Source organism: Crocodylus siamensis, chromosome 13 (assembly GCF_052110815.1).
Source record: "Crocodylus siamensis isolate JL-2025a chromosome 13, ASM5211081v1, whole genome shotgun sequence".
NCBI lineage: Eukaryota > Metazoa > Chordata > Crocodylia > Crocodylidae > Crocodylus > Crocodylus siamensis.
Genome location: NC_143407.1, coordinates 21955962 through 21971452, shown reverse-complemented (window position 1 = coordinate 21971452; position 15491 = coordinate 21955962). Strand labels below are relative to the sequence as shown.

At 52.6% G+C, this 15491-nt stretch overlaps 1 protein-coding gene across 1 annotated transcript in view; it reads right to left on the bottom strand.

Moving 5' to 3' along the window:
• The window catches only part of LOC149854072 (ras GTPase-activating protein 4-like), a 48925-nt gene that overhangs the window by 18346 nt on the left and 15088 nt on the right, over window positions 1–15491 (bottom strand). The window contains exons 2-5 of the mRNA XM_090025544.1: window positions 9226–9282; window positions 7608–7721; window positions 4490–4551; window positions 2007–2136 (exon numbers count right to left, since the gene is read on the bottom strand). Coding sequence (XP_089881670.1) covers window positions 2007–2136; window positions 4490–4551; window positions 7608–7721; window positions 9226–9282 — 363 coding nt within the window. The remainder of the gene's footprint in view (window positions 1–2006; window positions 2137–4489; window positions 4552–7607; window positions 7722–9225; window positions 9283–15491) is intronic.

Genomic DNA, 15491 nt, shown 5'->3' with positions numbered 1-15491 from the left:
TTTAAATTAGTCCAGCAGACTGGGTCCTGTTGACGCAGGTTCTCGCTGGTGAGTCTGGAGCTGCTACATGCTGATGAACCACGATGTATCAGATGCAGATGGTTTTCCAGAGGCAAAAAGCAAAGGGTAAAGAGTTGGCATGGATGGTTTGGACTAAGAAGATACAACAAACCCGGAAAGAAAAAAGCTAAGGACTTAGACTGCTTTGTGCAAACCCTCCCCTACACACATTCCAGCCTCCAAGGCACACCAGCGGAGAGCTAAACACACCTCTGCAGTAGCATCAAAGTCCTTTTGATCACCTATGCTGCACTTTGCTTTGAACAGTGCAGGGCTTTGCTGGTTACCCCAAGCAGACTTCAAAGGGCAGGGTCACCTGTTTGATGCCATTTTGAAACAGCACATCTGTGGGAGGCTCTGGGGACGCTGGGTTATTATTTGCTTAAAGAGACTCAGGGGGAGGATGCGTTAGGAAGAGGATGTCTCTGTGACTCACAATGGCCCCATCTACTGCTGGTATCAGACAGCACTCCCTCTGTATTCTCCCTCTGGAGAATAAATGACCTTGCTCCCTGAAAGACCAGGCCAGTTTGCAACAGCTGAGGGCCAGACCCGGTGCCTCCTGACATGATGATGTTAGGGGATAAGATTTGCCAGTAAGACAAAGATGGGTTCTTCCTTGTCTGCCTCTGCAAAAAAAAGTGTCAGATCCATACCCTAGGCTGTGAGATTGCTAGATAATCCCTTATCTGTTAAGGGCTGTACAGCACACACTAAAATCAGGACCCACAGGTCCCGTTCCCCCATATGAATGTTAAATGAATTAGTAATCAACAAACATTAATTATGAGAGGAATAAGAGCCAGCAGCTCAGGAAGCCTGCAGAGTCCCTGGATGGGAGGGCTCCAGGCTGCTCTGGGTGAGTTGGTGAATGGGGCTCAGCAGGAGACTACGAGATAGGGTTTGTGTATACAGGGAGGGGGTCACATCTGAGAGGCTGCTACACAGGATCTCTTTCAAATAAGCAAGGCTTTTCCGTGGAAAGAGCCCCAAGGAAAAGACCCGAGTGACCCAGCTCTACACCCGCCTCAGATACAACTCAGAGGCAGCCTGGTTGTGAGCCCAGTCCTCCAAGCAGAGGAGAATACAGCAATTCCCTGAGGGCCAGATGGGAGAGGTCTGCATCTGCATCTCCCTCCCAGCATGACCCACCAGGATAAGATGTCAGCCCAGCAGGTCATTACAGGTGCAGCCAGATCGCAATCACTCAGCGAGTTCCCGGGGACAGGGAGGCAGGCCCCAGCCAAGCCAGCTGCAGGCCACTGAGGGCAAGCGCAGGGAAAGCTCTGGCTAGTCCCCAGCTGCATCCAAGTCACCCCAACAAAGGGTTTCACTACTCTGGGCAAAGCTGCCGACTGGAAGCACCAGCCAAGATCCCCACTTGCACCTACTACAGCTCTCGCCCCCTGGCCCTGGCCTGCTTGCTGTCTGGGCCCCGCAGTGAGTCTCCCGCTTGTTAGAGCAGCTGTAATTAGAGATGGGAAAGATCTGTCAGCTCACCGCTTGCCCACAGGGCGTTCACACAGAGCTCCTGCAGCCAAATTTAGCTGGAAAGGTCAAGTGCCTGCGTGAGCCGTGGAGGGAAATTCCTCAGAGCTGCATGACTCACGCTAAGGGGATTCCAAGCCGATGCCTGGCTGGGGGAGCGGGATGCTTGTGGCATCCCAGTGCCCCTCCTACCCACGTTCCTGCCTGCCTGAGTCGCAGGCTTTGCTGCATGGGGGTGGATTAGACACTGCATCAGCTCCAAACAAATGCCTCTGCTTCCATTCAGCTGGGTAGATACTGCAGAGCTCCCCGGAGGCAGGGAGGCTGCACACCTGCGGGGACGCCCACAGGGAAATGCAGCAGGATTTCCAGTCCTCCCTCATTTCCCCTGCCCTTGCCCAGGGTCTCTCTGCATGCGTTTCACCAGCCACCTCCCGAGGGCCCGTTTCTGTTCCTACCTGGCTTCAAACACCCTGCAGCGCAGCTTCCGTGCCACGTTGCTGCCCAGGATCTCGATCAGGAGATGGATTTCCCCCTGCACCTCCTCGTCCGGATCGATTTCTGTCAGGTTCAGCCAGCCACTGTAGCCTGGACACAGGGGGAATGGTCTGCTCAGAGGTGCATCTCCCCACCCCAGATGGGCAAACTGAGGCCTAGAGAAGGTGCCCTGCTTACTCAGGGTTGCTCAGTGAAGTAGTGATGGAGCCAGGCACAGAGTCTGGGCATCCTGACAGCCAAGCCACTGCTTCCACATTTTCTAAACACACACAGTGCTGCATATATTAGCAGTGAACTTAATGCCAGGTAAGAGGCTCCAGCCCTGAGAAAGCAGTCTTCCTTCCATAGAGAAGTCAGAGCACTGTCCCAGACTGCCAGTGCCTCAAGGCTAGCTTGGAGGAAAAAGATGTGCATCTCCTGAGCCAAGATGGCATGGGAGAGAGAGGGTCATGAAGGATCCGAGTTGCCCACAGCAGCTCGGGGAAGGAGCTGGGCTGCACGCACGGCTGTGAGTGGAGCTTGGCTGCCACGGCAAGGCAGGAAAACAAGTGGCCTGTGCGGTGGCAGGCACCCCAGGAGGCTGCCCCATGGTGCACAACCCATACAATGCACGGCCCACGAGCCTGCAGCCCCCTCAACCCACAAGCTGGACAGCCCGACATGGGCCACGTGGAGTTGTGGCCAGGTTGAACGAGGCCCTTCTACTCATTTGGCTGAGCAGCCCTCCAAGGTAACAGCTTTCCATCACCGGCAGCAGGACCTAAGGGGGAAAAGCTTTATCTGCCCCTCGGCCACTTGCCACATGGCAGCACTTCCCCTGCCCAACACGCTGGGTTCAGAGCTGCTTCCCCCAGGATCACCAGCCTCGCCGGGATGTAAACAACAAGCTGGATCTCCAGAGTCCTTGCAAACCCGCCAGGCCCAGCCACAGAAGCAGACACGTGCGGTGCAGGGAGGAGGTCACTGCTCCTCCTTGCCTCCTCCATCCACACATATCCTCTGTCCTTATCTCTGGGCTGCATGGCAGCAAGCAGAGGACGTGAGCTGCCTCCTCAAGGAAGAGGGGACTCGGGCAGAGAGACCTGTATGACTCATGCCCAAGGCAGGTGGGAGATGGTTTCCTCCAATCACAGGCAGACATTTCCCTGCAAAGGGGACTGCCAGCATCAGGTATGCCCAATGTCTGGACCCTCAGCTGAGCTCACAGCCTCTCCTCCCCCCTGACCCAGCTGCAGTGGGGAGGGAGGGCTGGATCTAGCTGTGGGGATCGGCTCTAAATGTGCGTCACTGGAGCCCTTGCTGATAAGCACAGGGGGCGGGGCCCAGGAGCCTGCTTGAAGAAACAGCCACGCTACTCTGGTACCACGTACATCCTCTGTGAAACCTGCTTCCCAGGGCTCTGGCCACTGCGTCAGCATCGACGGGTAGTGCTTATACTAGTCAACACAAGCAAAAGCTGACATGGCTTTATGGGATGCAGGGCACCCTGCTCTGGGTGCAAACAGATGTTGTTCTTGTGCCACTATAAACATATTTATAGTGGCACAAGCTACGAGTGACTTCCTAGTCTCTTGTCATGTTCCAAGAGCCCAAAAATGTTGCTATGACCAAACCTAGTTGTGGGTTGTGACATCTTAAGTGGGATGTCTGTTAGCTTATTGCCCACCCCAGGAATTCTCCACAGGGATGCTCGCAGCACGTGTTTTAGGCTGCTGGACCCTGACTTGAGGCATGCACCTGCAAGAGCGGGAACCTGAATGGGGGCTGTTGTTCCACAGGATCAGGCCCCCCCAGGAGAGGCCTGAGACAGTGCCCCAACCCCACTGGGGTTACACCTGTAGATGCCAATGAAGTGGAGCAGCTCTGCTGGGACGTATTCCTACACAGCTGATCCTGCTCCACACAATGTCTGTTTAAAACCTCTGAAATAGCTCAGCTGGAACAGTGCAGTGTCCTGTGGCCAGGCTGGCTGCTGGCGTGTACAGTGCTGGGTATGGCAGTGCAGGGCAGAGAACCTTTATGCTGGGCCCCAAGCTGTGTGGATTTACAGGGACAACAGTGAGGAATTCCTGGTTTGGCTGATGTTGGAGCCAATGCCCCCACCTGAACTCAGCTCCCACCCCCTTATTTCCTGGAAGGCTGGGCACTCCTGATAAGCTGTCCAGGCAGGTCAAGTGTCCTATGTCGGGACACACACAGAGGGCTGACATGGGCTTGGTTTCACCTCTGTTCCCCTGGCAGGGAAGTGCACAGTGATGCTAGAAGCAGCAATCCCAGCCCTGAAAAGGGGCCCACCTTGGGCTGGTAAGCACTGGCACAGCCTCCAGTCCTCTGCCTAGGCCTTGACACCTAAAGATGATGCACTGGGACAGTACACATGCTGCTGGAGCTTGCTGCCTGCCTGCACACAGGGCCCAACCCGAGTCCCGAGACTCTGCCTTACCCTTGGGATGCTTGGCCAGCACATCCAGAGGCAGGCAGACTTTTCCGATAACATCATCGCGGCTGGGGAGACAAAATGAAGAGCCTGTCACTGCAAGGGTGGGACAATATCTGCCTTGATGAACTTCTAATGGCCAAACGCCTGCCAAAAGTTGGTTCAAATGACCCAGGTCTGAATCTGGCCCCAGGCAAAACACTCTTTCAGATCCCCAGGCTTCAAGTTTAAGGTCAAAACTAATGCTGAAAGGAGTCCACTCACCATTTCTGGTCTATACCAGGCAAGATTTCAGTGGAACTCTTGCCAGAGGGGGCTAAAGTGCCAGCCCGAGTCCCACTGACCTCACTGGAATCATCAGTGCAAGCTCAAGTGGGATCCTGAACTAGTGGCCCCACTTTTCCGGCCCTCATGGAGCAGATCCCAACATGGTTTACTAGAAGTAGCATCTGATCCCTCTTGCATGGAGGTGCAATAGAAAGTAACTTGCTCAAGGTCCTCTGCAGGCAGGGGCAGAGACGGGAATTAATCCAGGTCACCCAAGTCCCGGTCCAGGGCTCTGTCCACTGCAGCACACCACTGTCCCTCCCTTCTTGACCAAGGTAAAGAGTCAAGTCTGAGGAGGTGCTTGACCCCTGCAGCACCCCACTTAATCTTTGGGGCCTGGTCTCTGAGGAAGGCTGCTGAGCAGGCAGCCTGTCACCTCCCCTACCTGCTTGTGCTGCCCAGCTCCTTGCCAGCCCCAGGTTGCTGCAGATCAACAGGCCCTTGCTCCTGGATCCAGCTGAACTTCCTGGCTCAAGTCCAGCATCAGCTCATACTATGCTGCCATCCTACACCAAATCTCTGCAGCACACACACACTCACGCACAATCTCTGGCATCTGTGCCATGCCTTGGCCATAATCAAAGGCTGAGGAGATGGTATCACAGCTGCTGCCATTACTCCTACAGTGTCTTGGGGCCACACAGAATACAGCAGCAGCCACAGCCCCTGGCCCAAGCACTCAAAGCAGCAGGTCAGTCTCAAGCATTAGTGCGGAGCAGGTCAGTCTCAAGCATTAGTGCGGCCTCTGGATCCCACCAGGGACAGTTCTCCGCAGAGAGATAGACTGGAAATGCCTCAATCAACTAGAAGTGACTGATCTGGGCCTGCTGACTGGAGTCACTTACATGCAGAAAAGGAGAAGCTTCCCAAAACTCAGTAAGCAGCCCTCTGCCCAAAATAATTGCCCACCCCTGCTCTGGAGGGAGCTGATCACTGGGAGTTTCCTCTTTTGTGGGGTAATCTGTTATCCTAAAGCCATAAGCAACCTATCCCTCAGGCTCTGCTCTCATCTCTCATGGGTCCCGAGGGATGCTTGCCCTTCCATCCTTCTGATATTCCGGGAAGAGGAAGGAAGGAATCAGAAATTGAGTCTGTCTCTTGACTGGACCACTGAGAAAAACACAATGATCCCCACCCCCACCTCTGGCTCCGCTGGCTACAGCATTGTTCAGCCCCTTTCCAGATAATAGTGGTGACTTGAAATGCTCTGCGAGCAGCTGAAAATGATGAAGAGCTCTTGAGCATCCCATCACTGATTGCCTGGAGCTCTGGGAAGCCAAAACCCTGCCATGTTCTGCATGCAACTGGGGCCACAACTATTCCTTTTGCTGGTCCCAGCAGAAAGGTCCTGGTAGAGCTCTGGGCCGGTGGCAGGAAAACGTCCAGCTCCAGAAAAGGGGGCAGCTTGACAGTGGTACTCACTCCTGTCTCTATGCCAACAAGGAGCAGAGGAAGCACCTGGGCCAATAACCCACGGGGCCCTCCTGTCGGCACCTGCCCCTGAAAGCAGGGAGCTGTCTCCTGACTCAGCAAAGCCCCTCACTTGGGAAACTCCTGAACATGGAGACATGCTCTGATGTCTCCCAAGCTACAGGAGCCAGCCCTAAGGTGCCTGACACTTCTTGATCCCGCCCAGATTTTGCAAGATCTCTGTAGGACAGGCACCCTCACCCCATGCCTCATCACTGATGACTACAACTCTCTCCAAGGTTGAGGACTCCCTGGGGACTCTGAACTCAATTGGGTCACATCCCTGAACACAGAGAGAACAGGGCACACACCGTCCAAAAGGCACTGCTCCACTGAACCCAGTCTGTACCTCCTCTGTATGGACATGCACTTCTCCAGGCCCAATACACCAGGGCTGGCGCCAGGGAGGCCATATGTCAGGGAGGAAATGCAGGCACTTTGCCAGTGCTTGGGAGGGTATTCTCTTTCTGTGCCACCCAGGATTTTGCAACCTATCTGCATGGAGCAGGGCTGCCCATGCAGAGAACTTTACCAGCAGCCCAGTTCTCTGTAGCTTTGGTCTTGCCAGCTGGGCTGCTGGAAATGCAGGGGAGGCCTCACTGTGTGCTTCTTGCAGCTGCCAAGGCATTTAATTAAACAGTGGTCAGGGACTGGAGTCAGCTTTGGATACTGTCCAGGGGGACCGACAGTGTGATGCAAAGCCTAAGCACATGCCAGCAAAGACAGCACTGATCACAGCCTATAGTTACGCTCAAACCTGTTCTGAAATGGTTGACTGAATCCTTGCTGGCACTGCTTTGATAAAGCATGCTGTGGGGCCGGCAGGGTTTCTACTAATTTTATTTGGACCTTTTCTATGGCTCCTTGAAAGCAACGGCTGCATTCCTGGCAGAGATCGGCAGGGCTGGCACACTCCTCGATGGCACGCACATCAACCTCTTGCTTCACTGCCAGCCTGCCTCTGAGAGTAACCATGTGCTCAAAGCACCAGGGCAAGGGGGAGACTGAGATCAGGTCTCAGCTCTGCCACTGACTCCCCGAATGACCTTGGACAAGTAATTTCACATGTTTGCAACAGCCCTTCTGCTGCCTGATCTGTCTAGACTAGAAGGTCTTTGGGACAGGGGCGAGATCTACCTAGGTGTGAGCCTTGTGCCTTGCATGGGTGTGCTTCTGGGCACTGCCTGCCACAAAATTAAAAGCAAGGTCCGGTGATCTCAGCCCAACCCTCTGCTCAAATCAGGAAGCATTCAGTCTGGCACCGCAGACAGCAGCAGAGCTGCAAGAAGTAACCGGAGACTAGGACCCAAAGGACTTGGTACCATACCTGAGTGCATCTTCGTCCATCACGTAGAAGGACACATTGTGGAAGCTGGGTGGCAGGTGGACCTCGTACTCCTCCCCCCAGAATGGGGACAGAGTCTTCCACACTGTGGCCGTCCTGTGGGGCAATGGTCCTTTTATTTATAGAGACACTACAAGCACCTAGTAACAGTGTAGAGTAATCTCTTAAACACCCCTCCCATCTCCCTTTGGATACAGATCTACCTGGGATCTTCCTTGACACCCCCGCCCCCCCCAAGTGTCCAAGTGCCACTGTAGGGCAGCGAGGCACCACTTCCCCACAGTCAAAGCACTGGGTGAGATGTTGCACCAAGTCTCCTGACTACCCATGGTGATGAAGGCATCCATCCTGGCCAAACTCCCTTCTCCCTCTGCACCTTCATATGGGTGGGCGCACCAGGGACCCTCAAGGGTCAAGATCAGTTTTCCCATGCGTGATAACCAGCCTCCCCTTCTTTAGGGCTAGATGTGGTGGTGTGGGGCTGGGATGAGGAACTCAGAAGTCTTCTCTTTTGTGACCTGGGTTCACAGCACAGAATAGTCTAAGATACTACGTATTCTCCTTTAGCACCAGAGGGCAAGTTAGGACAGGAAGGATCAGCTTTTCATCCTTACTAACCTAGGTCTGGAGATGCTCAGTGACCTAATGCCAAAAGGATCTGGGCTGCCTGTAAACTATAGCTGCCTTAGGCCTGTCTGCCTACGGTGCTAGACAAGGGGTGTTTTAAACACGTGATAGGGAATGTGCTATAATCTCTATGCAGACAGGATGTGTTAGCTAGTTGGGGTACACTTTACATGGAGGATGGTGTAGAATTCAGCTCAATCAGCTAACTTGTGTTTGCTGGCTACTGTCCACACTTGGCTTCTATCACATATTAGCTCTCAAATTTTAAATGTTCATTTTTTACACAAGTATAAACATCCTTCAGCATCAGCTTGTTGAAAAGTGGGAAACAGGACCTCAGCCCAGCTCCCTTCAAGGCCCAGAGGAGGGGAGCTGGGTGAGGAATCAGTGTTTCTTGTAGAGGATATGACAGAAAACATGAGAAGGGAAATAGGTTTTCTGGTAACTCCTTATTGTTTAGAGTCAAACCTGGGTTTGGGGGCGGGTGGTATCTCCTGCATTAGGGAGGAGTTGACACAAGGTTTCCCCACTGTTCCAAAATAAACAGGCCATTAATAACACATTAGGAGACAAAATTAAACAACATTTCTGGCATTAAAACCACTTCTCTTTAATGGCTGGCGCCTGAAGTCCTAAAACCAGAGAAAACAAAACAAATAGAGAAGGCAAATGGCCCAAGCTGTACAAAGCTCCATGGAGCAGAGAACTGCTCCGTTTGTGGTTTTCGAGGCTTGATGAGCACACGCCATGCAGGCTTTTGGAGGTGCGGGGGAATTAATGTTTGTTCCAGGCAGCATTTCATGGAAAAAGAGAGATATAGCACTAGGTCCTGAGTTGGTCTAAAACAGTCCAAGCTCCAGTGCAAATCAGCCAAGTTAGGCTGGTTTACTGAGCTGTGGGGCTAGACCATGGGGAGAAAGGGACTGAGGCATGTGAGTGAAGATTAGAGACAGCAAGTGCCCAAGGTAGTTACCTGACGATGGCTTCATTGTCGATTTTCACAATGCAGTAAGGATCACTGCTGCCTGTACTGGAAGACAAAACAAACCCCTTGGCATTAGCCTGGGTTTTGCCACCTGTTGAACCTCTCACCACCACCCCCACGAGACGGGAGACTCTGAACTTCCCTTTCTTGCGTCACAGGAGCCTTTCCCTCCTGTGCAGGGTCTCAGCAGCAGGATTCTGGAGACAATCCTGCATAAGGGAGGCGGGGAGGCCAAGTGGACAGTACATAGGGCTGACACTCAAGAGATCTGGACTCCTTTCCTTACCCTGTCATTGCCCTGCATGGTGATCTTGGGCAAGTCATCCCCCATTTGTGCCTCAGTTCCCCCCACTGCTGTGCTTTGTGGAGCATTTTGAGATATACTGATAAAAAGCACAACGCAAGAGTGATGTATTATTACTACCAGAGTTCCCATGCAAGGTGACAGGTGGCAGGATGACCTATCACTTGATATCATGGGGAACTGTATGAAAAACCACAAGACAAGGCTGACACCTCCCCCTCCCCCTTCCCCTCCCTCCACTATTATTCACAGTAAAGTCACACACAAGAAGAAGTCATAGGACTAATCAGCCAGTGACCTTGGCATGAGATGAACAGCTTCTTCTACGAATTTGATATTGAACAGAGGGGAACGAGGTCTTTAAAATAAAGAGAATTACTAGCAAGCCACTGGAAACCACCCCCACCTAGACAGACAATCACACTCCAGCACTTCTTAGTATCTTTAGTCCATAGGCCTGAAAGACTTTCACAAACATTAAGACTTTGTCCATACTAGAAGGGATTTGCTGAATAGCAGAGGCTATGGGCAGCATGAAATCTGATTTTTGTCTGTATAACTACATCAGAACACTTTGGATAAAATGCTGGTAGATTTGTTATTTGTCTTACTGTGCCCAGCCTCACAGGTACAAGCTGGCTCTGCTAGGCCTGACCATGGTTGAGGTCTCTGGGTGCAACTGAACTGCAAATAATGATAAAGCAGTGAATTCCATCATTTGACCAAGACGGATCAGACATTTCCCCCAGACCCAGATCCAGCACTGAACACTGACACTACAACACCCACTAGGAAACAGAATGATTATAGGAGTCTGGTCAACCAGGGGAGAAACTATGGTTTCTTCAAGTCAAAAGGTAGACCTAGAAGCTAACCATAGTTTCATAGTTTCATAGTAGCTAGAGTCGGAAGGGACCTAGGTAGATCATCTAGTCCGACCCCCTGCCTTGGCAGGAAAGAGCACCGGGGTCAGATGACCCCGGCAAGGTGCTCATCTAACTTCCTTTTAAAAATCCCCAGGCTAGGAGCCTGCACCACTTCCCCTGGAAGCCGGTTCCAGGCCCTAGCCGCCCTGACTGTGAAGTAGCGCCTCCTAATATCTAATCTAACCCTACCCTCCGCCAGCTTGTGACCGTTATTCCTGGTCACTCCTGGCAGCGCACGGGGGAACAGGGACTCCCCCAATACCTGCTGATCCCCCCTGACCAGTTTGTAGCAGGCCACAAGGTCCCCCCTTAACCTTCTCTTGTGGAGGCTAAACAGGTTCAGGTCCCGTAGCCTCTCCTCATAAGGCTTGCCCTGCTGACCCCTGATCATACGAGTGGCCCTCCTCTGGACTCTTTCCATATCGTCCACGTCCCTCTTGAAGTGTGGCGCCCAGAACTGGACGCAGTACTCCAGCTGCGGCCTGACCAGTGCCGCATAGAGGGGGAGGATCACCTCCCTGGACCTGCTCGAGATGCATCTGTGGATGCATGACAGGGTACGGTTGGCCTTCTTGACTGCCTCCCCACACTGCTGGCCCATGTTCATCGTGGAGTCAATGACGACTCCAAGATCCTTTTCTGTCTCCGTGCTGGCAAGAGGGGAGTTCCCCAACCTGTAAGTGTGGTGCCGGTTCTTCCTCCCCATGTGCAACACCTTGCACTTATCAGTGTTAAACCCCATCCTGTTCTCATCCGCCCACCGTTGCAACCTGTCAAGGTCAGCTTGTAGCCTATTGCACCCTTCTAGTGCACCCACATCCCCCCACATCTTAGTGTCATCAGCAAACTTGAACAGGGTGCTTTCTACCCCCTCATCCAAGTCACTGATGAAGATGTTGAACAGTGCGGGCCCGAGGACCGAGCCCTGGGGAACCCCACTGCCCACGTCCTTCCAGGTCGAGAAGAACCCATCCACCACCACCCTCTGGGTGCGGCCCTCCAACCAGTTGGCGACCCATTTGACCGTGTGGGCATCGACACCACAGTCTCCCAGCTTTTTGATGAGGACAGGGTGAGAGACAGTGTCGAAAGCCTTCCAGAAGTCCAGAAAGACTACATCCACAGCAACCCCTGCGTCTAATGATTTGGTGACCTGATCGTAAAAGGCCACCAGGTTGGTCTGACAAGACCTGCCACTGATGAACCCCTGTTGGTTGCCCCTGAGCATGCATTCCCCTGCAAGGCCCTCCTGGATGTGTGCCAGGATAATTTTTTCAAAGAGCTTACCCGGGATTGAGGTAAGACTAACTGGCCTGTAATTTCCCGGGTCCTCTTTTTTTCCCTTTTTGAAGATAGGGACCACATTGGCCCTCTTCCAGTCCTCCGGCACCTCGCCAGAGCACCACGAGTGCTCATAGAGCCGCGCCAGGGGTCCCGCAATGACCTCGGCCAGTTCCTGTAGAACCCTAGGGTGAAGATCGTCCGGACCAGCGGACTTGAACACGTCCAGCCTCTCCAGAAGTACCCTAACTAACTCCTCGCTAACCCCTGGCCCAGGCGTGTCTCTCCCGGGGCCCGAGGGGGGCCCAGCAGGGAGGTGGCTGAACTGGTCCCTACTTAGGAAGACAGAGGCAAAGAAATCGTTAAATACGTTAGCTTTGTCATCTGGCATGACGACTAAGTTGCCCATCGTGTTTGTTGGCTCCCCCACAACAGAGAGAGAAATGAATAGAAAGCTCTGGACTAGTTGCACAACTGGTCAGCCTAGATGAGCTAAAGGTCCCTTCTAGACCAAAAGTATCTACAGAAGTGTTTTTCACCCTACGGCATCTGGAATGACATGGCCTGCACCGAGCTAGGCTGGTAGCACATTCTGTCTTAGTCACAGAGCGTGAAGGTAATAAATCTCAGATGCCAGCTCCCTTGTAAACACAGTGATGCCTGACTGGGAATCTCTCAAGCTATTTGGCTGCCAGCACAGATTTCCCTTCATCCATCAACACCCAGTATGAGGAACTCTCTCTCTAAGTGGTGCTGAATACTCCCAGCTTCCTCCATCAGGCTGGCTGTTTGTGACCCGTCAGCCTGAGGCAGAGTGATTAAGGGCTTCCACAGACTGGAAGGGATGCAGCTGTTTCCTGAGCTGCCAAAACAGTCACAGATAGATCAAGCTCTCATGGACCAAACAGCAGGACCCTAACATTTATAGGAGGGGAGAGCTCCAAGGATACAACCCGCTGGGCCGCATTCCAATGTTAGGGTGTGAGATGCTTCCTGTTCTTTAATGTATGTTGCAGCCAGGAGCTTCATGAGGCACACCTCCACAGCTCACCATCACTAGCCCAGTCAGGTTTGCACATGGGGACAGTAGACTAAGCCAGACTAGTATATCCAGCCAGTCTGGCAACATGGAGCTCATGAGCCTCCTGCTCCCACAGCCACAAACCCCCATCTTTCACTGGGGAGAATTTAACTGTTTGTTGGCTCCCCCTGAAGAGAGATCTTGGTGCCCTGCCTCTTGCTGTTGCTCAAGAGGAAGTCCCACTGAACCAGCAACTCGCCACAGCTGGAGTGAGGTGGAAAAAGCCTTTGACAAGTTTCAAGATAAAGAGAGAGAACAGATCTTCCTGGCGTGTGGAACCGGGATCTTCTATCAGTGCTACAGCAGGGACTGCAAAGGCAACAGGAGAACGCTGACCAGGGCAATCAGCTCTAGCGGCAACCTGAAGTCAAGTCATGTTACAGAAGCCGGGCAGTGCCCTCCAGTGCCTGCATCACCACTGGAGCTCCCAATAAATACGTCAGCAAAGGGAAACGTAGCCTGCCACGATGTCCAGTACTGTAGCTCCTCCTGCAGATGCCCATACTTTATAGAAGTAGCTGCAGGACTCTATTTATAGAAGTAAGGTTTCCAGCCTTTTGAACTCATCATCTGCCCATTTTTCTTCCAGAGAGCCTGGTACTGGGGCTGATTGCTCCTGGGGGATCTGTTTGTGTTACTGGTATGACGTACTCCCATTGCTGCTTCCCAAGCCTCCTATTTTTATGGTCTGAAGACTGGGACTGAATTCACTGGGAGCTGAGCTTTCTTAAGACACACAATGCTAAGTCCCTGGCCAGAGATGAAGTGTAGCAATAATGACCTGGCACATTCTCTACCCGGGCACCACAGACTGAATCAGTGCGTCCTGGAGCATGTCTGATAGCATGTGACTTCTATGGCCATGATAGCAGGAGGGTCCTTGCTGCTCTTGTGCTGCTGATGTCTAACCAAAACCCAATCTGCCTTGCTTAACATGCTATTAGCATTCACTGAGGTAAGCTGCAGAGCAAACCTGGCAGCACACACAAGAAGGCCAGAGGAAAGGGTGTAGGTGGCTGACCTTTTCACCCAAGTGACTAGTTGATGGCCCAGGTCAGGACTGGATGGAAGTCATTCCACCTGACAGCTGCATGGGCCATGGCATTAAATAGAGCTAGTAATCTCAGCTCTGAAAAAAACAGGAAGTCCCCAACCTGCATAGGGCGGGGATTCTGTGCACAAATGCTCTAAGAAGTTATCCTGCAGGACTGAGTGAATGGTCTGGAGCCTGGGGAAAGCCAAGTCAGTTTAAGCATCCACCCTAACCTGTGTGGATGCTGCAGAATAGTTTTGTGCAAACCCTGCCCCATAGCAACAGAGTCAGAAGCAGGGACTCTTGGGGCTTTGGGTTAAGCAGAACTCAGCTCACCCTCCAATTTAGTTCAGTGAGGGAAAGCCTTTACCCTGCTCAGCACAACTCAGATGCTCAATCCAAAACATGGCACTTCATACAAGTGTAGACACCAATTGCTGAAGTCAGGCAAAGGCAGGGCTACTGCTTAGGGCAGAGACTTTTGCTCATCTCTCAAGCAAGTTGGGCAAGAGTCCTTCTGCCCCTGGGCCTGAGACTCAAGGGGTAGGAGGATTTTCAAGTTACATGCTGCTAAAATAACGAAAGCTGTGGCTCAGACAAAACCCCATGCCCCAGAAAGCAGTCTTGCCCCAGGCTAGGCTGACCAGCCATTTCAAGCTTCCAAGTCCTAACATTAGATCAGGGCTACATTGCCTGCATGTGGCCCAGCAGCATCATGGGGCAGAGTACCACCAGAACCCACCTTCTCAAGAGGCACTGAAGGGCTGAGTGCCACAGCACCCCCTCTCATCTTGGACAGGAAACTACTCCAGACCCCTCAGTCCACTGGCTGCCTTCCCATGGGGAGGGAAACACTTATAGACAATACAGTGGTAACCAATGCTAGTGCCAGGCTTAAAGTCATGTCCTCACCAGCATCATCACCAGCAGAGCAACAGAGCAGTATCAGAAAGGCTGGTGATGACTCTGAAACTCATGCTAAGCCAAGGCCTACTCAAAAAAGTTGAAATATAAAATGCTGATGCTAACTGCATAGTGCAAGAGGATGTGAGTTCATAGCCAAGACATCGCTGGACTCGATGATCTCCCGAGGTCCCTTCCAGCCCTGATGTCTATGATGTCTATGAAATCCCTCCCAGCTTATCTTACTATATTCATGATGATTTCAAGCAGGCTCCTAGTTGTCTGGTATGTAACAGTGTGAAATGTCTATACTTGATTAATTAGCAAGGATCCTGGTTTTCTCTGATAAAAACAAAATGATCACAAATTCTGACAAAAAAAATTGCAAATCCTCTGATAAAACTCCTAAAATCCGTTATTAAAAGACCCCTGCAGCCCCATTAGCCCTGCTGGTGCCCCTCACTCCCCAGTGACCCCTCCAGCCTTGCTAGTGCCCCTCACTCGCCTCCAAAGCCATCCCAACCCTGTTGGTGCCCCTCATTGCTCCCAAAACAGCCCCCCGCCCTACTTTTGCCTCTTGCCCCTACCCACAGCCCCTGCCCCCCCGGCCTTGCTGGAGAGGGCCTCCAACTGCCAGGGCTATGGGGCCAGAGACCCAAGTCTGCAGCTCCCTGCCCCCAGCATCAGGCAACTGCAGCAGAAGCAGCATGGAGCTGGCTATCCTGC